We start from the raw sequence: 22784 nt of genomic DNA on the forward strand, positions 1-22784 counted from the left end.
TATTTTAAGAAAATACTATAGTTTTATAAGTAATCTAGTCTAGCACTCATATAACACTAATGAAAATAAGTTGTGCTTCTATTCCTTGAATTAAAGCCCTTGTGAGATTCATCAGGAGTATTGCTATGTAGCTATCTTCTAATGGCTGTATTAGATTAAGTACTTTATGTATTTAATAAATATAGTATAATGGCTGTATTAGATTAAGTACTTTATGTATTTAATAAATATAGTACTAAAAATAGTAGATTCCATAAACTCAGACACCAAGAATGGTTCATTTTGTGAATCCCCCCTCCACCTTCCATTGCTTTTTGACTTTCCCAGGTGATAATGTAGCCAAAAAAAACACCCAAGTTAAGAGACATGAACAGTCTATTATTCTTTAAAATGAATAGGGTATACATGCTGTAGAGAGGATTTTTGTTTCATGTACTTATTAATTATAGAAATAAGTCATTTTTATATAACTTAAAGGTTTACAAAATCATTTGCTCAGAATTACCAGCGGAAGTTAAGCATTACTTACTGTAAATTCATTAGCCTAAGAACTTGGAGTAATATTAATTAGTGAAAATTGTAAATTAAACATCTGACTTTTGTTTTTTTAATAAATAAAACACCTTTAGAGTTTTTCTTTAAGAAACATTTCTAAAGAAATGAGACTGATTTCACAAACCATACTCTTAGTTATCTATCTCTGCCATGATAGTAAGACTGACAGGGAAATGGGAAGCATGAAGTCTATAGGGAATTTAAAGTTGGTGATAGAGAAATTAAATAGTTTTCTAGTTAGAATAGTTTAACTACAATATGAATGGAAGAAAAAGAAATTGAATACCGGCAAGGGAATTAATGCCCCATTGTTGAGACATAGAGCTTTAAGAAGAAAGTAAGAAATTTCATGGAATGATCATGAAAGTTCTTTTTTGTAAAATAAATATATAAAGAAATAGATATGGATTCCAAGAATTGGCATTTTATAACTATGGAGAAACTAATAATGCTAGTCTTGTTATGTAGTGATACTGATAATCTTAAAAATTAAATCAGCCTTTCAAAGTTTTATATCTTCATTTTCTAACAATAATTCACATATAAATATCACTTTAGGATTTACCAATGCTTTCCTCACAACAACTCTATAAAGTAGTCATTCATATACATATTTTATAATACTATATATACTACAGTACACTACTGTAAACACATGGATTCCTATTTCACATATGAATAAATTGTGACTTATAGAAATAATGACTTGTCTAGGGTGATAAAACTGTTATATCAAAGGTGGCATCCCATATTCACCATTCAGGACTGCTAATTAAATGAAACCATGAATTTAAAGGTTTTCTCATACAAACCTGTTGTTTCTAAAGTGTATTCTTTTATTTTTAAAAAGAGGTTAATAGGGCAGGCCATTTTTTTTAATTGTAAATTATAGTTATCTTCTAAAAGTACAGCTGTTTTATGAGAATGTTGATTAATGATGTTAGCCTTCCTTTGATTAAAAAAGGGCAGTGAAGCCTTGAAGAGCCCTAATATGGCCTTACATTAGAGTCAGTGTAGCAGATGGAAGCCATCTGGAAGCCAAGAGATACTCTGTTCATAAAAAGAGATGTTTATCCTCAGGGTTCCTGTTCATTAATAGTACATGAATCACAAAAGACATACACATTAAGTTGTTCTCCAGTCCTTAAAAAAATATCAGTATTCTTTTGTTTCTACTCAATCCCTATACTTCTTTCAATTTTTTGATCTGTGACAAATTATAATTAAAGTAAATGAGAAAGTTGGATCAGCTCCTTTAGAAAAACTGGCTAAGAAAATAGATTAAAAGAAAATTGCTGATTTCCCTTTCTTAGATGTTCTGAGTTATAGTGGTGGTCCAATTTGTGACTTTCCTGTTCAGTTCCTTATATTTAAGTTGCAACTGATAACATTCACTCCTATAGTTCATCGACTATGGATCCTTTAGCATATTTTAGCATTGTGGGAATAATGATGTGTATCTTTGTAAATGACCTTGTCAATAAGATAACTTTCAAATAATTCATTCATCATTTGGTGTTTACTTGGTCAGAAATATGAACTCTTCATTTGAGGAATGATATTAAAGAATACAGAGGAATAAGTAATCTGGTACACAGGAAAATGGGACCTAAATAACCCTCCATAGAAAGATCCTGAATAGCTTAATATATTTATGGCTATATTCTGTATTTGCCATCACAATTTAAGTTAAATAGTGACTCTTGGGTCAGAAAAGAGTAAGTGTAGTTACAGTTAAAAAGAATTAAAAAATACCTTAAGGAACAAAAGTGGAAAACACCCTTTAAACTTCTAGGATATTTTCAAAAATTCCTGACATATATGACTTTTTTGGGGGGGCTAGTGATTTTATGGAATAGGAGCTCCTTCTAGTGAAACAGCTCTCTACCAATGCAGATGATAGTTGACAGAAAGATGATAGAAGAGATAGTTGACATAATTGATGACAGCATTTTAAAGCACTGATTGGGACTCTTGATAAGTTAAATAACTTTCCTAACTAGGGTCGCACAAAAAGTAAGTGAAAAGTCAACTCCGAATACTATTATTATCTTCTCAAAAACTTCTCCCTATTACATCTGACTCAGGTGAATTACAATCTTGGGTCAGTGGTCTTTGAAAAATAATACAAAATAGAAAAGCTTCTATAATAAGATTAAAGAATGGCAAGCCACCCCCTCCCTTTTATTTGCTTTGATAAATATTTTATTCATCACACAATTTCTCTTTAAAAAAATTCTGTTGATGTATTTTGTTTTTACATTACAGACACGTAAAGATTATCCCTCATATTCCAAAATCTCTTGTAATTAAATAAAAAAAGCTAAGTAAAACTAACACGGTGACTTCATTTGAAAGGGTATGCAACATTTTACATCTGTAGCACTCCCCCTTCTCTATTTTTTGTTTAATTTACAGAAATATATTTTATCTCCTTCTTATCCCCTAGGCCATAGAGGAGGAAAACCTTTTTTGTAACAAATATGCATTATCAAACAAAACAAATTCCCTCAATGGTTTTATACAAAACTATGTATGTCTTATTTTGCACCCTAAATCCTCTTTTCTCTAATGGATAGGATATTCCAGATTTTCAAAAGAGGAAAGAGAATCGAATCTTAAAGCTGTAGACCAGTTAGTATTATTTTGATTCTTGGGAAAAGTCTGGAAAAAGCCACTAAAAATCTGGTTGGTAAATATCTAGACGAAGTAATTATTACAAAGAGCCAGAATATCTTCAAAATGAAATTATACCAGACTAATCTCATTTCCTTTTTTGACAGGATTATTAAAGTATTTGATTAGTGGAATGCTATGGATGTAATTTACCTCGATTTTAACAGATCCATTGTTAAATTATACTGTTTCATGGAGAGGATAGAGAAATGGATTTGACAATAATGCAATTAGCTGGATTGGTTGGATTCAAAAATGAGTTGCTATTTTTTAAAGTTGCTATTTCAGGAAGTCTGCAGTAGAATATCACTAAGGGATCTACTTGATCTTGTGCTCTTCAATATTATTTATCACTGATTTTCTATAAAGGCAAAGATGGCATGTTAATTTCATTTCCAAGTGACATTAAGTTGGAAAAGATAGTTGACAGAATTGATGACAGCATCCCATAAGATTTGGAAAATCCAGAATATTTGACTAAATATTATAAAATGAAATTCAATAGGCATAAGACTTAAATTTAGATTCAATCACTTGCAGAAATATAAAATCAAGGAGATGTGGATAGATACCAATGCTCTGAAAAAAATGTAGAAGTTGTAGTGGAAGTGTGAAGTCCACTATTAAATTAGTGTGATGTGGCAGCCAGAAGAACTGCTTTAATCTTGGGTTACATTGAAAGGCGTAGCTTCTAGGAATCAGTAAGTAATAATCTGACTTTATTCTCCCCTCATCAGAACTCATTTGAAGTTTTGTGTTCATTTTTGGACACCATAGTTAAAGGTAAACATTAGGGGTGACTAGGTGGCTAGGATAGAGCACTGGCCCTGGAGTCAGGAGTACCTGAGTTCAAATCCGGCCTCAGACACTTAATAATTACCTAGTTGTGTGGCCTTTGGGAAAGCCACTTAACCCCATTTGCCTTGCAAAAACTAAAAAAAAGAAAAAGATAAACATCGATAGAGAGTGAACTAAGTAATTCAGGTAGGATCGTGGAAAATCTCTAATACCTGGTCTATGGTGATTGGTTGCAGGAACTTGTATTGTTTATCTTGGAGAAGGGGATCATATTAGTTGTCTTGTGACTTCTGTTGTGTAATTAACTTTTTTAAAAAATCATGAACCTTTTCCTTTCTCCCATCTTACGTCTTCTGACACTCATTAAAACTTGATTCCTTCCTGAAAATGTTAATTTCTTGGCCATCCTCTCTGGATTATAGATGTACGCACTTTCCTGCCCCCAACTCATCATTCTGGGAAAGTCTTAATATTCCTTGCTTATCATTGCAGTTTGCACTGCTTCCATCACCATCATTAAACAATCTTTTCTCCATTGAGGTTCCTGCTATCATGTGTTATCATCCCTGTGTTGTCCAGAATTCAATATCAACTTGTCCAAAATAAAATTTACTATCCTTTCCCCAAAACATGATCTCATTTGGTCCTACGACAAACCTGAGGTAAATGCTATTACAGATGAGAAAAATGTGATTCAGAAAGGTTAATTGATTTGTTCATGATTATGCATAATTAGTGCCACATACAAATACCTGGCTTGGTTTCCATATTTGAGAAAAGTATCACTGTGAGTCAGAATTATAGGAAGTGGGTTCAAATTATGATTTTGCCATTTACCTCCTTGACAAGGCAATTAAGGAAGGAAGGAAATAGCATTTATTAATTATCTGCTATATGTACTAAGTAGTTTACAAAAATTATTCTCATTTAATCCCCATAACAATCCTGGGAAACTACTATTATTAGATTCTCATTTTACAGTTAATGAAATGAAGCAAACAGAGTGACAAATCTACTGATTGTCTAAGGACAGATTGACTTCAGACCCAGCACTCACTTCACTGAGTCACCTCCCTGCCTTTACTTAATTCTTCTGATCCTCAGTTTATTTATCTATAAAATGAGTGAGTTGGTCTATGTAGTCTCTAAGATTCCATCTGGCTCAAAATCTCAAGAAATCAGGGATTTTTAGCTTGGGGACAATGTTGGTTACACATAATAGTTGTACAAGGACCAACCACACTTCTAGCAGACTAATGATGAATGTTATTCACCTCCTGGGGGAGAGGTAAAAGACTCAGAATTCAACATATGTATTTTATTTTACACATAGTATGGAAACTTGCTTGATTATATGTTTTTAACAGGAATTTTAGTTTTCTTTCATTCTCATTTGAGAGGGAGAATATGGAAGGGAATGCGAGTGAATTTTTACTAATTGGAATAAAACTAATTTTAAAACTGTTAAAGTATTTCAAGAACTGTTATTAGAAAAATTTTCAATTTGCTTTGGTTGGCCTTGAGGCAGACTTTTGACAGTGGATATAAGAGGCAAACTTTGGCTTAATATAAGCAAAAACATTGCCCTTGTTTTTGGACATCTTCAAATGGAATCTCTTGGTCTTCTTGTCAGATTTTTGCAGAGGAGATTCCTGCTCTTGCCAGTGCTTCAATTTTGTCATTCTGTAAGAACCTAATTTAATTAAAAATTTTTTTCACCTCTTAGCCAACTTTCCCTGAAAACTTTTTAAAAAATGAAATATAAGTTGCTCTGGCCAACTTGATTTATCCCCAATAATTCTTCTTATCTCAGGCTCCATTAGGCAGTTTCTGTAATGGTATATCTAAGACACAGTAGAGTTTGCTAAGTTATAAAGGACAGGATAACCCACAGGGGAGGCAGAGGAGATAGAACTTCCCCTGACATCATGAAAAGTAAAAAAAAATGATAAAGTAAAATGAATATTAATACTTGTTCACTGATCTGTTTTATATGTAGTTTTTTTTTAATGATTCTAGTCATTTTCATAGACAAAAACAACTTAGCTTGCATATTTTAGCTTCAGACATAGGGAAAGGTGCCAAGTGAGACATCTGCCTCATCTCAGATTGTACATACCTTCACAAACTGGGTTGAGCACATCCAATAAGCATGTGCCTGTTGTCATTTCTCTGCATTTGACCAATGAAAACTTTGTAGATTCTTTTATTTTTATTTTTCATAGTCTAAATGATGCATTTCACATGATCTTGATTTTATCTGCCCAAAAAACCACAGGGTAAGGTGATAGTTAAGGTAGAAGAGGGTGTACCTATGCTACCTCTCTTAGGCTCATACAGTGCAAAACCTGATTCTGATACTGTTAGTACCTCCCCAGTCATGAAGGACCCCACTGTCACAGGAAATTTCAAGAGGCTCTGAAATCCTTGGTTTGGAGGCAGTGAGAAGAATCTCACATAAAGAACCATCTCTCAGTCAAAAGGAGTCAAAGGCCTTTATTGTCACTTAGTCAAAAGGTGGATCAACCAACAGTTCATCTAACATTTGTTTAAGTGATTGCTATGTATAATGTATTCTGTCAATCATGGGCAGAAATATAAATTAAAATGAAATGTGGTATCTTCCCTCAGGGAACTCAACAGTCTTCTACTCTGTAACTTTCATAGAAAAGAATGACTATGGTCCCAGAACAGAGAATTGAGTTGTTTCCTGAGGTTTATTTTCCATGCTCAATTCCCTCCTTTTTCCTTCTTCCCAAAAGCAAAGGAAATAAATGGTTCTAGAAATGCTATATGAAAGAGGCAAAAAATTAGACATAAAAATGTACAAGTATTCATGTATTCTATTATGTATATATGTACACAATGCACATATTCATGAACATACATATATACCATGAGAACTTAACAAGTTTGTGAATTAATTGTGGAAGAACTAGCTTGGGGTAAGAAGCAGAGGGACTATCTGAGGAAGGAGTGGACTAATAATTGCATTGTATCATTCATATTTTAGTGTATTCTTTCAAAGCCTGGCTAAATATGCTTGAACCTTCTTTCCTATAATGATATGGATTTGTGTTCACTTGTCCAGTGTTCAATCTCAGAAGAAGCTTTACTGACTAAATTGTAGTCCATTATTTTTAATTAGTCTTATTGTATTCATTTAACATCAATTGAAGTTAAAAGACACACATGACAAGTGGGAGGGAAAGTTGTAAGCCACAAAAGATGATGATAAATTCATTTTATTATATATGCCTTTTTCCATTAAAGAAATGAAAACTAGGTTCAGTTCCAAGAACATATATAGTTCAATAAAAAATATATATTTTTAGAAAATAGGTTATTTTCTGGCTACGTTTAAGTGGTATATGGTGAGAGTCCCCCCCCCCAAAATAAGGAGGGTCCTCAACTGAGTTTTGGCTTTAAAAGGAAAATTAGATTAAATATATATTATATTAATGTTCAGAGTTTGTCCTAAATCCTTTAAAAAGATCAAAGCAATTAGATAACATGATTTATTAATATTTCCCCTAAATTTGCAGATTATATATGTATGCATGGAGAATCTAAAGAGAGCCAAACCCTAAAGATCTGTCAGGGCTCTGTGGTCCTTATGTTTTCCACTCTAAGAAAGCAGGATCTGAAAAGCTTCTTCTGGCTTGTCCATCAGCTCATGATGGAGGCAGGTTATCAGACATACCTAGTAGGAGATATGTCCAGGAGGATATGCCAGATGGGATGTCTTTTCCATTGTCAGGACCTCAGCAAAGGTGAATCTTCCCTTGGGAGATTAGCTCACCCTAGTGACCTTTGGTTTTAGGTACTAGAGGTCAACAAAAATGTAGCCTTTCTCCTTAAAGTATTTATTTGATAACATTTTTCTATTCCTATTTTGTTTTTTTTCTTTCTGAGAATTGTGTTTTTGCATGTGTATGTCATTCAGATAATTATGATTTCCTTGCCAAAAAAATGAAAATTAGAATCACCCATACTTTCTTCTTTGCCTTTTTCTTTTCATTTCCAGAGGTACCTGAAACTTTACACAACTATAATTTTGAAGATTTTATCAAGCTAAAAAAATCATCTTTCCCAATACTGGGAAGTAAAAAAATGATCTAGATGATTTTTCAGATCATCTAAATCTAAAATATTAGTTCTGTAATAGTAGGAGTAGCTTATATGTATTTTTACAAAACCCTTACAAATGTGTAATGTTATCATTTGGTTAAAGGTTCAAATTGAGCCTAAGAAGGCAGGTATTGTTTCCGTTTAACATTAATTTGCTAGGAAGCCTTTAAAAAAAATGACAAGTTTCTATCATCAGTATTATGGGAATAATAGAACTCTTAAATTGTGAGGCCTAATTAGCATGTAAATATTTGATAAACTAGGATGAGAAGGTCTTTGGATGATAGAATTTTTACTAGTACCCTGCTGGTAACTGACATTTTCTAATTAGCCACACTTCTGTATTTTATAACAAAACAGTGAAACTTCAACTTATGAACCATCTGATTTATACAAATCTCAATTAACAGAATTTCCTATATAATATACCTACATAAGATGAAAGGTAGAACAGTACAAGTAAATTTACATATTTTATAATTGTTACTAGATCAAGTTTAGTTAATTAGTTTAAATATATATGCCTTTTAAGTTTATTTTACACACACACACACACACATAATTTTAGAATCTACTTTTGCCCATTAAGGGTCCAATTCTGTGAACTACATATATAAATTCAGTGCTTTGTGGGCTAACAAATATGTGTAATGGGAACACAAAAATACACAAATGAGTCCAGTAAACTGATTAAATGTGTACAAGCCTGAACATCATCCTTTTTTATTCTATTTTCATTTTCCAGCTTCAGATTTCACTCTCCATGTCACTCCATTGTGAGCTTTATTTTCTTTTTGTACTTTCTTTCCTATTTTTGAACTTTTTTCCAAACTATATTCCATTACTTATAAGCAAGCACAGTTAAATGCTGATACTTTACTATTTTTTTATTAGAATATAACATTAGTCAAGAACTGGACTGTGTAGATGGGAAATGAGTTCTTATTTTCAGAGACTGTGATCGAAGATCATGGGAGCAGAATAAGTCTTAAACTACTTAATTTACCTTTTTGCCTTCAGACACTTAATATATCCAAAAGAATTAGTTGTCATTTAATGGCAGTTCCTTCATGATGGCAAACTACTTATCTCTTCAGTCAAGAGAAAATTGGTTGTTTGACCAGTGTCTATATTGCAACTTCATTTATATTATTTTATGGAAGATTTAGTTTTTCTTAGAATACTGTATCAATGTTTGAACAAAGAAGCACAGAATCTCATATTTGAATGGGACCTCGGAGACCATCTAGCCAGTGTATGCTGGTGTCTCCCATACCTCTCCCACCCTGTTCATATTAAGCATATTGTCATATGGCATTATTTATTCATAAGTGTTTTTATTATTTCCTTAAATCACTATTTCCTATTACCCTTCCCCAGGAATCTAAATTACTTAATGTCAGAGACTGCATCATTTTTTAACTCTATTTTTTAATCCATAACACCTATATTAGATCATAACACACAATAGGCATTAAATATTATCATAAAACGTGAAGCTAGAAGACATACTTAAAACATTGGATGACAGAATCAGAATCAAGAAAGATCTCAAAAACCAAATCTGATAAGATATAAAGCCCTTCACTTGGATTCTAAAATCCTAGTTTTACAAATACAGGATAGAAAAGGAGGAGCTGGACAACAGCTAACTTAGCTTACAGGTTGTTTGATATAAGAATGAAATGAAATTAGAGGCAGTGTGGAATAATGCTAAAAGTGTTCAACTCAGATTGTCATCGCTTGAAGTCAAGAGGACTTGCGTTCAAATGCTGACTGTGTTACTTATTGCCTGAGTAAACTTGACTAAATCTTTTAATCTCCTTGGGCCTAAGTTTCTTGATGTCTAAAATTAAGGAATTGAATAAATGACTCCTCAGGTCTCTTTTATTTCTAGAACTATAATCCTATGAGTTAAGTATAATTTGCAAGTACTTTAAAAACTGTAAATTTTCCACAATTTGAGAATATTTCACGTACTTCAAAAAATACTCTACCCTCTTGCATTTGTTCTGTTGAGTTACCTATGGCAAGGACTCAGTTATATCAAACATTAAAAAATTGCATAAATCATAGGACTAACACAGTTAAGATCATTCTACTTTCTTTTTACTTTTTATTGACCCTAGACTTGGAGTCCTGAGACCTAGGTTCAGACCCCACTTGTAAAAAGGGAGTGATAATATTTGCATCTGTTTTACAGATTATAAGGAAAATGCTTCACAAACTATAGAGCAAGCATAATAGAAATATTAGCAGCAGTTATTTTTTCTTTATTAGCAATGTCTGTATACTCAATTAGGTTTTTGAGAAGTAGCCACTTCTGGTAATCATTTGATAAATAAATAAAATACATTCTAGTAGTGCTTTAAGAGACCACCCCCTTAAATCACATTCTGTTAAAGAATTATCCTTCAGTACATCTGAAGACATTTAGCATTTCCTAACTCTACCAGGTAACCTACCATCCCTCAAGGGACTGTTATTTTGCAATATTTTAAAGTATTCTGAACATTTTGGATTTGCTTCTAAAATGTGATCAATGGACAGGGGTTTTATTTTATGAAAGAATATTCTTCTGTTTTGCTAAGAACCTCACAGTATTCATCAAATCTTACTTAGTATCTTTTGATGTTTGAAAAGTAAAACCTAGGGGCAGCTAGGTGGCATAATGGATAAAGCATCGGCCTTGGAGTCAGGAGTACCTGGGTTCAAATCTGATCTCAGACACTTAATAATTACCTAGGTGTGTGGCCTTGGGTAAGCCACTTAACCCCATTTGCCTTGCAAAAACCAAAAAAAAAGAAGAAAAGTAAAACCTGTACAAATTTTCTTTATTAGTAGGTTAAATGTAAAAGTAATTATTACAAGATATTATGTAAAGACTTTTTGAGAATATCCTTGTTTTGAGATTGGTTTAAGAATATCATGACCTGGTATAGGTTTGATGCTGTTCCTGTGTTTAATTTTTTTTTCCATTTTGTTTTAAAGCTTAAAATATTGCAGATGCTTCTGACCAGTTTTTTTTTAGTTGTGATAATAGCTCAAATGTATATCTTGTCTAGGATTTACAAAGCACTTTACATATATTATCTCATCTCAGTAGTAAATCATTTGAATAATAAATAACCAGCAGGTTTTTAATTAGACAAATGGTGATATTAATCTGTGTACCCCACAGTGAATCTATGTAATTGAGAATTACATGGAAAATGTGCCCCTTCTAAACAGATTGCTGTTCCTTCTTTTTGCATGGTTCATTGAACAGAAGCAATGTTTATATTATTTACAAATAACTTTGTACATGTGTTCATGATTATCTCTCCATTTTGGGTATTCAGTTTTGGGATTAAGAAGGGATTTCTCTCCACCCCACCCTTAGTGGGCTGATAAATGGTGGCATCACTTTCAATAGATTGTATCCTTTATTATAAGAAGCATTGATAAACTAACTCCTAACTATTCATTGTCATAGATAAAGCACAGATTGTCAAGACTGCCCTGATCTTGGGGATACTCTTATCCTTTTGTTTCCCCTGTATAAATCTGAACCTACATATTTAGAGTATATTTCTCTGCTTTCATTATTTTGTTTTACTTTTTTTACATATCAGTTAAGAAAAGTAACATTTCATTCAAATTAAATCTTTTGTCACCTTAGGAAGTGCTGTGGATAAACACCGATTTGCTATTTTTCACTTTTTTGTTTTGAGAATGAATCTTTCAAAATTGATGAATCTTCATATGACTTTCGTCTCAGATCAAATAACTTCTTAGAAGATCAGCAAAGTACCATTGTTATAGTGTTTGAAATAATGACCCTTGAAAAATATATTAATAAACTGTATGATCCTCCTGTCCATCCCACTTAAGGTACTTTTCTCTTTCTAGGTGTTGAGAAGCTCATCAACCATCTACATAGACACAACATACCTTTTGCAATCGCTACTAGCTCTTCTGGATCTTCTTTTGAATTGAAAACAATGAGACACAAAGAATTCTTGAGTTTGTTTCATCATATTGTTCTGGGTGATGACCCTGAGGTGAAGAATGGCAAACCACATCCTGATTTGTTTCTAACTTGTGCAAAGAGATTTTCCCCTTCTCCTCCAGCAGAAAAGGTAATCTGATATGTTGATAAGTCAATGACTTGTATTGTTCATTGATATTAATATTTTGGGACTTGAGTTTGTAAAAGAAGATCATTTAAATTTTCCAAACTAATTAACCCAAATGGTTGGTTTAAATTAGATTGAGACTTTTGGCCTTTGTTATCTCTATTGTTTTGGGAAATGCAAATTAAAATTTTTCTGTCTTTGATTCTCTAGGGCCAAACCTTCTTTAATTATATGCAAATGAAATCTTAATTCTCTTCTTTATATGAATGGAATTTGCTAGGTGATTCAATGGATAGAGTGCTTGGCCTGGAGTTTAAATCTGATCCCAGACAGTTACTAGCTGTGTAACTCTGGGCAAGACACTTAAACTCATTTGTCTGTTTCTTCATTTGTAAAATGAACTAGAGAAAGAAATGTCAAACCACTCTAGTATCTTTGCTAAGAAAACCCCAAATGGAGTCACAGAGTCGAACTTGACTCAACATATGAATGAGTGAATAAAAGCTCTGTGATTTGTATCTTATTTTGAAATAAAATTTTTTTGGTTGTTAATTTAGCTACATATGAAGACCATATATCTGTAAACATGCAGGCATGTATATGTATCTGTAAGTGTATGTATATTATACACATTGTATATGTAAATATCATCATTTCTTTGTGCTGTATTTTCTTTCTTGTTCATTCTTTGATGTTCTAAGTCTTGATTATTTCTCTTTAGTATGTGTCATTTCTAGAGGCAGTTAGGTGGCATAGTGACTAGAATGCTGGATCTGGATTCAGGAATGCCATCCTCAGATCGTTACTATCTGTACGATGCTCGGCAAATCATTTAACATCTTTCTGCCTCAGTTTGTTCAATTGTAAAATGGAGATAGTAATAGCAATCACCTTTTCTAGTTGTTGTGAGACTCAAAGAAGTTAATATTTGTCAAGTTCTTGGTAGACATTTAGTAAAGGCTGACTTCCTTTCAAAGGGAAGAATGTTTGAAATTAGGAAAAATCTCTTAACTTTGTTAAATGTAAAATATATAAAAGATGAAGAATTAAGTATTAAGTATTTAATTTTTTAGTTTCCTTTTTAGTTATAATCTACTTTGAAATCAAAGATTCATAATCTATCTGATCTATTTCATAAAATGTTGACAATTTGAAATAATTGATATTAGTGATACTCTTGTTAGCAATGACAATATGTTGTCATTTGTATTTTAATGTGATGCACCTACTGACCCACCATTAGTAGGACATACCATTTGTTTATACAATAGGAATAGTGCCTATCTTCTCATCTCAATAAATCATTGCACATGTTTTGTATGATAGATTGGTTGATTTATGGGGAAACTCTAAATCTGGGGAGAGTTATGGAGCAAGTCCTTAATAGAATAATAAATCTAGGATGAATGGGAAGGAATCTCTTGGGCCATATAATGTAACCTCTCATTTTATGGGTGAGGAAACTGAAAGGATGTGGAATTATATACCTAAGGTCATGTAAATAATAAGCTAGGATTTGAACTCAGGTTGTCAAATACCAGAGCCAGTTCATTCCACTGTTTGATAAGCATCTTCATGTGAAACTAAGTGCAATTAGACCTTATTTTTGTTGTTAATATGATATTCTACTTTATATTTAAAACAAAATATACTTTTTGATATGTTTTTGCTAATGAACGAAAAAGTATTTATTTCCTTTGTTCATTTGCTGCAGTAATCACATGAATGTCAATGCCTCTCTATTCCAAACTTCATGTATAAACTCTTAATCCTAACAGCTCTAAACAATTCATCCTGATTTTCCAACCTTTTATCCTACTCCCCTTCATGTTTCAGTCAAACTGGATTGTTCTTTGTCCCCTGTTCTTATAATGGGATCATAGATTTAGAACTTGAAGTGGCCTTATCTGCACCAACACTCCTTTTTTTTCAAAGTGAAACTGAGACCAAGAAAGTTCCTGACCTTGTACAGGATTGTAAGCTAGGTAGTCTCTGATATCTCTTATTGCTTTAAATGATATGATAAGACCAGGAGGATGGAGGAGAAAGCTGTAGATAAAAGGAAAGAGGGTAATACTAGATTTAATTGTGGAGGACTTTGATTGTCAAGATCAGGAGTTTGATTTTCATTAGCAGATTCACATGATTAGAGGTTATAGATCATCTAGACAACTATTTTAAGAATTCCTTTAAGGGGCAACTAGGTGACACAGTAGATAGAGCACCTGCTTTGGAATTGGGAGTTGGAATTCAAATCTGATCTTAATACTTACTTAGTTAGCTATGTGACTTTAGGCAAGTGACTAACCCCATTGCCTTGCAAAAACAAAACAAAAAAGAATTCCTTTAAGAGGGAATAAAATGGAGGAAGCATGCCTAACAGAGACAGCCAACCTCAGAATGCTGTCCAAGGACTGGGAATTCTTACAATACCCTTAGCCTAAATATAGTAGGGAAGTTGAAAGTTAATGGGAGGAGCCAAAAAATAATCAAAGTAGACCTAATGATTTCATCCAAGAGTGTGGAAAGGGTAATACCTGGCCATAACAAAATCTCAATTCACGAACTAAGGCTGAAAGGATGAATAAACAGAAAAAGATACCAAATACCAAATAGTATGGATCTAGAAAGACTTAAAAGAAACCCCCCCCAAAAAAGGAGAAGAAAATATCTTCAAAATATATATATAAGTAGAACCCAGGGAAGAAAAAGGCGTGGCCACAAAGACTACATATAGTTATTGTCTCCCTCACTGAATACACCTTTTTTTCTCCCATACATCTCTACCCAACACATCTAAGGAAGCAGTTGGAATAGTCCTTATTCTCCATTATCAATTTTACACCCTCCTTTTATCTCTTTTACACCTTTGAAGTTCAACTAAAATTTTCTTCTCAATTCAAATTATGATTACTGTTGTATACTGATTACCAGGTTATCTTCCTCTTAGGAGTTATGCATGTGACTCATTTTTGTCTCCTTTCCATTCCTGCAGTTATACTAGAAGACTTAAGTATCCACATAGATAGTTCCTCAGTCTTCCAATTTTTCCTGTTCCTTTAAATCACATGGCCTATTCTATGTGAGTTATGCATAGGAATAGTCACATACTCAATCTGAATATTATACACAAGTGCTCCAATTCCCTAATTAGAAACTGATAACTTTTTAATATCTGACCTTAAACTATCATTCTTCCTTTCCCAGTGCCTCATCCCTCATTAACCTATCCTTCCCCTTCATCAAGCTCTCCAATCCCTTTACATCTTAATAATTTCATACCAGTATTCCTGTTCTAGCTTCACTTTCCTGCTCTCCAGTCTTAATTCATTAGTTAATTATTTCATTCACTTTCATCTCTTGACTTCTTTCAGTTGGATTACTTACCAGCTACCTCCTTCACCACCCCTCAACCCAATGGGACAAAATCTCACTACCATGTCAACCGAGTGCATTCCATTCAGTAAGGTAGTCTTTTAATTACTACCTGACACTCTATCTGCCTCTCCCCATAGAAGTTATTCCAAATCCTTCTCCAAAACTCACATACCTCTCAAATCTACTTCTTTTCTTAGCTTTGGACTTTGCCTCCTATTTTGTTCACAAAATTGAGGTCTTTTGGTATGGTCTCCTTCTATTCCCCCCCCCCCCATTCTCTTCATCTCAAAATCCCTTGATGACATTGTCTCCCAGTCATCTCTTTTATTTTTTTAATACGTTTCTGATAAAGAAGTGACTCTTTTTGTCAGTCAACTTCTCTACCATGCCCTTGATACTGTCCCCACTCTGAAATCCCTTATTGTCTTCTAATATAAACTTAAAAAAAAAACTAAAATAAATATTGCTTTCTCCTCAAGCTATTATCCTGGAATTCTCAAATCAAGAAAATCTTGGGAAGCAATTTTGCAAAAAGGAAAGGTTCACAACAAAGAATAATTGATCTTGAAAGAATGAGAATAATTCTATAGAGGATAGAGTGAATCTTTAAAGTAATAGGGGACTTTGAGACATTCCTGATGAAAAGATCTGACCTCATCCAAAAAAAACTAAAGGATGGCAGAATTAAATAGAAAACAGAATCCAATAATAATATTGTTTTCAGAAAACACACTTAAAGCATAAAGTTTCATTCAGAGTTAAGATGACACATTGAACCATGTTATGGTTTTATGAATAAATTCATAAAAGCAAGGGTAGACATGATTTCAATTATGATGAGCAAAAATGGACATGGTTAACATGTATATATAAATAGAGAACATTACATTATGCTTAAAGGATCCATCAAAATAATTTCAATGTTTCATATGCATGTAGCAAATGATATAGTAACCTATTACCTTAAAGCCATTTTAAATGGAAAACCAACAAAATTATAATACACTGGGGATCTGAAACTTCAGCATTAGACAAATAAAGTTAAAGATCTGTATAGAAATTTGGAAAAATAAAATACTATAAATCTTTTGTGATAACAATAGGAATAAACATATTTCTTAATTTTACATGTCATCTTTACAAAAATTGTCTGTGTGCTCAAACATAATAATCTTAGATGCAAATAAAGCAAACTATAAAACATCATTACTGTCAAAACATTAAAAATATGATGACTTTTAAAGAAAACTCAAACGACAAGACTAAATTTAATTTTAAAGAAACAAGGGATTAAAGAACAGACCATAGAAATGATAGATGATTTCTTGGAAAATGACAACAGTGAGAAGGCATACTAACATTTTTGAAATGAAGCAAATACTTGTGAACCAGAGAAGGAACAAGTGAATTGGACACACAAAAGCAAATCAAAATTAGAAAAGTGATTAATCAGAAATTACCAACCATACAGAGAAATAAAAATTCTGAAACAAGAGATTAGCAAATTATTTCATTTTTAAAAAGAAGAAAACCAAATTACCATTATCAAACTTGAAAAGAAGAATTTCTATCAAATTAGAAGGAAATTTGGGAAATTATTAAAATATAATGTTCAAAATGCTTATAAAAATGATAAATGAAATGGAGTATGATTTTAAATATATTTTTATATAGATAGATAGATAGATATAAATATATAGATGTATGCAGACATTGGCAATTGAAGATATATATATATAAAGACCCAAATTAATAGAACAAATGAAAGGAATTTAAATAAATTAATCTCAGAAAAATACATTGAAAAAAGTCATAAATTAATTTGGGTTTAAGGGACAGTAAAAAAACAAGACCACATGAATTTTAAAAAGTTCTATGAAATATCTCAAATATCAGAGTATATAAACTATTTACAAATAATAGAAAAAGAGAATCCCATCATTTTCTTTCTTTGATACCACTATGGTCTTGATTCCTTAAACAGGAAGAAACAAATCCGAGAAAGAAAACCACAGACAATATGTTTGATGAATATTAATATAACATTGACTAAATATTAGTCAAGAGATTATAGCAATACATTCAAAAGATTATATATACTAGCACCAGATGATAAATATTATGATTATGATATTGAGTCAGTATTAAGAAATTATAAATGTAATTGGCCATGTTAATGAAAAAAACAAAATCATCTAATGATAGCTCCACACCAAAAACTTTTAACAAAATGCAATATTTAAATTAAATATTAAAAAGTATCAGAATAAATGAATTTTTCCTCAGTATTGTAAGTAGTTAATAAACCCATCACATGTAATAAAGAAGAGCTAGACACCTTAGTGAAACAAAATTTCAAAGCAAGTTCATCTATTATACTGATGTTAGCTTGCCTCATCTCTCCACTTCAGGCTTTTTCTCTGGCAGTCCCCCATTCCTGGAATGTTCTCCCTCTTCATCTCTTATCTTACCTGAGACAAAATTCCCATATTCTACAGGACATTTCCCCCAAATCCTCTAAATTCTAGTGAATTTCATTAATTAATATTCTCTCTCTCTCTCTCTCTCTCTCTCTCTCTCTCTCTCTCTCTCTATCTCTCTCTCTCTCAATCTCTCTCTCTCAGTGTGTGTTTGTGTTTGTGTGTGTGTAGAGCTTATTTGTACACATTTGTTTATTCATTTTTTCCCTCTCAATAGATCATGAGTTCCTTTGCCTCTTTTTTTTGTAGACCCTCTGCTACGAACAGTATCTGATACATAACAGAATAGTAAATTAATGTTTTTTGACTAACTCATTATTTCATTTGCTCTGTAAATGTTAGCTGTGATAATAAGACCAAAAAAAAAGGAGATTGAGAGAGAAAGTGAGATCATAAGCAAAAGGAGAAAAATGACCACTTTTTGCAGATGGCATGATAAAATAATTAGAAAATTCTGTGGGTTCTACTAAAAATAATTGGAATGATTAATAATTTCCAAAAATCAAGATAAATTAAATGCACAGCTAGTATTATCTTTTCTGTATATTATCAACAAAATTCAACAGAAAAAAGATAGAAAGTGAAATTTCATTCAGAGTAATTAAGGAATGTATAAAATTATGTGGAAGGAAAGAAAATAAAATATAAAAGCTTATAGAGATACTCACAGAAATTATATTAATACAACTACAAATACAATAAAGATATACAGAGCAGAACAATTAGGGAGATGCTAATTATTCTTTCTAGGGCAACACAAATATAATTAAAATGTCAATTCTAACATAGTTTATATATTAAATTCAATCAAACTGCCAGAGGATTTTACTTTATGGGGTTAGATAAAATAACAAAATTGATCTAGAGAAAACAAAATTCAAAGTGATATTATAAATAAAATTGTGAAAGAAATGGGTCAACAATCGCCAGATATTAAACTTTTACTACAAAGTAATTATAGTTAACAATATGTGATACTGATTAAAAATTGATTAATGGGTCAATTTGAGGAAACAAGATCCATAAGTAAACAAACATTTACGTAGAGTTTTCAATGAACCCAGAGACTACTGTCTCACTATTCAACAAAAATCTAGGAAAACTGAATCATTTTTGTAGAATTTGGGTTATGATATATATCCTATACCATGTATCACTATAAACTCCAAATTAATACATGACCTAAATATTAACCAATTAAAGAATGAGAGATAATGTGTGTCACATTTATTAAAAAGGAAAACCTTATTGATCAAATTGTGTTTAGAAAAGATCAAAGAAAATAAAATGGATTATTTTGACTAAATAAAATCGAAACACTTACATAATGTAGCTAAAAATCAGAAGGAAAAAGGAAACCCATTAATTGGGGGGGGGGGGATCCTTAGCAAGACTCTTGGGTTTTTTTGATAAACATTTCATATCTAAGATATGTAAGGAATGATTCCAATATGTAAGAGCTAGAGTCATTTCCAGTTGTTAGATAGTTGAAAGATAAGAACAAGTAGTTCTCCTTGCTCCTGGGGACTAATTATGAAGCATCATATGGATTTGTTTTATATGAGTATGTTAGCAAATAAATTTTGCCCTTCACTAATTTGTTAGGAAAAGATTTTAGAAAAAAGTTTTTGAGGACAAAGTGATGGTGATTAAAAAGAGGAAAGAAAAAAATGTCAGTGAAGCTTAAATATACAATAGGGGCAGCTAGGTGGCACAGTGGACAGAGCACCAGCCCTGGAGTCAGGAGTACTTGAGTTCAAATCTGGCCTCAGACACTTAATAATTGCCTAGCTGTGTGACCTTGGGCAAGTCACTTTAACCCCATTGCTTGGCAAAAAAATGATAGCAAAATTAAATAAAATTTGTGTACGCTTCAGCCAAATAAGATGCTCTTTGTGTAGGAGTGATTTTCAGGTATTGTCATTGCAGCATTAAGAAGTTCCTTTAAAACTGATAAATAAGAAGTTTAAAGGAAAGAAACAGTTTCTATCAATCAATAATATTTTTAAATTCTATTCTTCTTTCTACTTGTATATGTCAAAATAAAAAATAATGGAACACTATGTGATTTAAAAGAAATTTGGCTTACAGTGTTCCATCAATTTCCCTTGTTAACTATCATATGTAATTGTGAATATTTTGTATTAGTAAGATGAGAGAATTTTTTTCATTTAACTCCCATATTTATTTAAGTGTATTTCTATTTAATTAAACCAAACAATCCTTTAAAAGAAATCATTTGATTCCAAGAAGTTGCCTAAAGTAGAAGTTGACAGTTATGATTTTTTTCTTGTAGTCATTTATTGTCTTGGGGAGGGGGAACAACAAAAAAGCATAATAAATCATTAGAGGACAAGACTTCATTGACTTCTCATGTGTTTATATGATTAAAATTTTCCTTAGTTGAGGAAACCAGGACCTTGGGGTGGATGAATGTCATACAAATAGAAGTGACAGATCTAGGATTCAAAAATTCTTATCTCCATTATGTCAGGTTGTAAAAGGTGGTTAAAGGGATGGAATGTTTCCAGTTCACTCTGTTCAAATAAAATTGAATATTTTAAGATAAATTTTGATAATATTCAAACTTCAGTTTAACAGTGTACATAAAAGTTTAAAGAATAGCAATTTTTATTTTTTTAAACTACAAATTCCATACCTTTTCTTTACTTTGACATGAGGTCTTTGAACTTAGATAGAGAGATAAACATATAAATAACAATATTTAAATATAATTGGTTTTCTTTATGATCTTGTGTGCTCTTAATGACTTAACAAAATAATATGCTTACCAGAGTGCCAGATGGAAACCATGAAAGTTAAAGGTTAAGGATCCTTGACTTAAAGTAATATTGAAATTCACCAAAGGTGCAGTTACACTTACACAGACACACAGACACTCATACACACACACACACACACACACACACACACACACACACACACATATTTTGTTGCTCTATATGTGTGCATGGTGTCTGTACAAATACAACTATTATGGAATAAATATGAGTTTGGAGAAATCATGTCTCTTTCCCCCAAAAATAACTTCAAAGGTAAAAGAATTGAGGCTACAGAATTTTGTAAATTGAGACAGTTTCAGTCTGAATTTTATTCAACAACACGATAAGGTCATTTATTCTGTCTTGAAGGAGACTGCCTTATTATCTTAGAAACTGTCTGACCCACCAGGATATTCTGGTGGGACTAACTCCAGAGAAAATATCCTCAAGTGGAACAATCTTGATCTTTGGCAAGTTTTGAGACAGCAGAGTTTAACAAGTTTCAACCCTAAAACATTTTCCTCAAAACCACCTAACAACCTATTTCTATCACTCCATCTCCCCAAAAAAGGAAAGTAACAGAGCTTAACCACCTGATGGATTGAGTTAACCTTTTCTTTTGCCTTGTAATGACACCCCAGAGTGATGTAATATTTTATACGTGATCATTGTTCACCTGGCAACAGACCACTAGCTGATGAATATTAAAAGTCTTTTTTCTTATTTCCTGGCTTTGCCCCCTAATTTATTTCCTTCCAGCCAAACAGACCAAGGTGGTAGATTACTCCCTAGGTCTTGGGGTCCGAAATTCCTCAGCAGATTCATTCTTTTGATACCAGAGATTTATCAGAATTAATTAAAGATATTCAGTGGCTACAATTTAGAGATAAAGTCTCCAGAGTTAGTGTAGTTTCTCACATCTTTTTTCTTTAGATATCATATACAGGGCTCCATTCGAATACTATATCTAGGTCATACATAGTCCAAAGCACAATTTCCTTTAAACATTTTGTACCGTATTTTTTACATATATAAAAATTCTATTATTACATTAATCAACAAATATTTAATATATACATTTAATTGATATATTTAATTTAGTTTTAGCCTTTTTCTAGGTGCAGTTATAGGTTATAGAACATTAATATCTCATATTTGTTTTAGCATTCCTTCATTTTCAATGTATAATTTAGGAAGACATTATTATGGTCCTTACCTCAAGTTGGGAAATTAGTACTGGTAACTGAAATAATCAGACTTATTAAATGTCAAATAAATTAGTATTGATTTTCAAACATGCAAAAGTTAGTAGAAGGGTAAGAGGAGTGGCTCAAGATGGAGCTTGAGTTGAGGTTAAGGAAAAGATTTGTTGTCAAAGTAATAAGTCTTTATTAAGCACTTAATTTGTGGCAAGCGCAATGTTAAGGCCTGGGGATACCAATAAAAGCAAGAGGAATGACCATTCCTACTTTCAAGGAGCTTCTAAAGGGGAAAGCCACACACAAAAGAAAACTGAATGGAGATTCAGGGGCGGGAGAAATGGTCAAGTCCAGAATATCTCTCGGAGAGGAACAAGGCCTGACTGACTTGGGGGTCTTCTATAAAAGGAGCTCTGAGAGAATGCATCCCCTTAGAAGAAGAGGCCTAAGGACCAGAGGGTGTTTCCACTATATGAATTCCAGGTTTGGAGTGAATTTAAAAGATGGAGAGATTTCTGGATCCTTGTAGAAGAAGTCAATACTGAAAATTTATCTAGACATAAGGGAGAAAAGCAAGTCTGTCAAAAGGAAAAGGGAAAACCAGAACAAAAATTCAAAGTAAAAAAGATCATGTCATGAGGATGAGATGGGATTTGGGGCAGTCAG

General features: G+C 32.3%; 1 protein-coding gene across 1 annotated transcript in view; it reads left to right on the forward strand.

Annotated features, from left to right (window-relative positions):
- LOC141506659 (pseudouridine-5'-phosphatase-like) overlaps window positions 1-22784 on the forward strand; it is a 174149-nt gene that overhangs the window by 73632 nt on the left and 77733 nt on the right. The window contains exon 3 of the mRNA XM_074213613.1: window positions 12052-12281. Coding sequence (XP_074069714.1) covers window positions 12052-12281 — 230 coding nt within the window. The remainder of the gene's footprint in view (window positions 1-12051; window positions 12282-22784) is intronic.

The sequence above is a fragment of the Macrotis lagotis genome, chromosome 1 (assembly GCF_037893015.1).
Source record: "Macrotis lagotis isolate mMagLag1 chromosome 1, bilby.v1.9.chrom.fasta, whole genome shotgun sequence".
Lineage (NCBI taxonomy): Eukaryota > Metazoa > Chordata > Mammalia > Peramelemorphia > Peramelidae > Macrotis > Macrotis lagotis.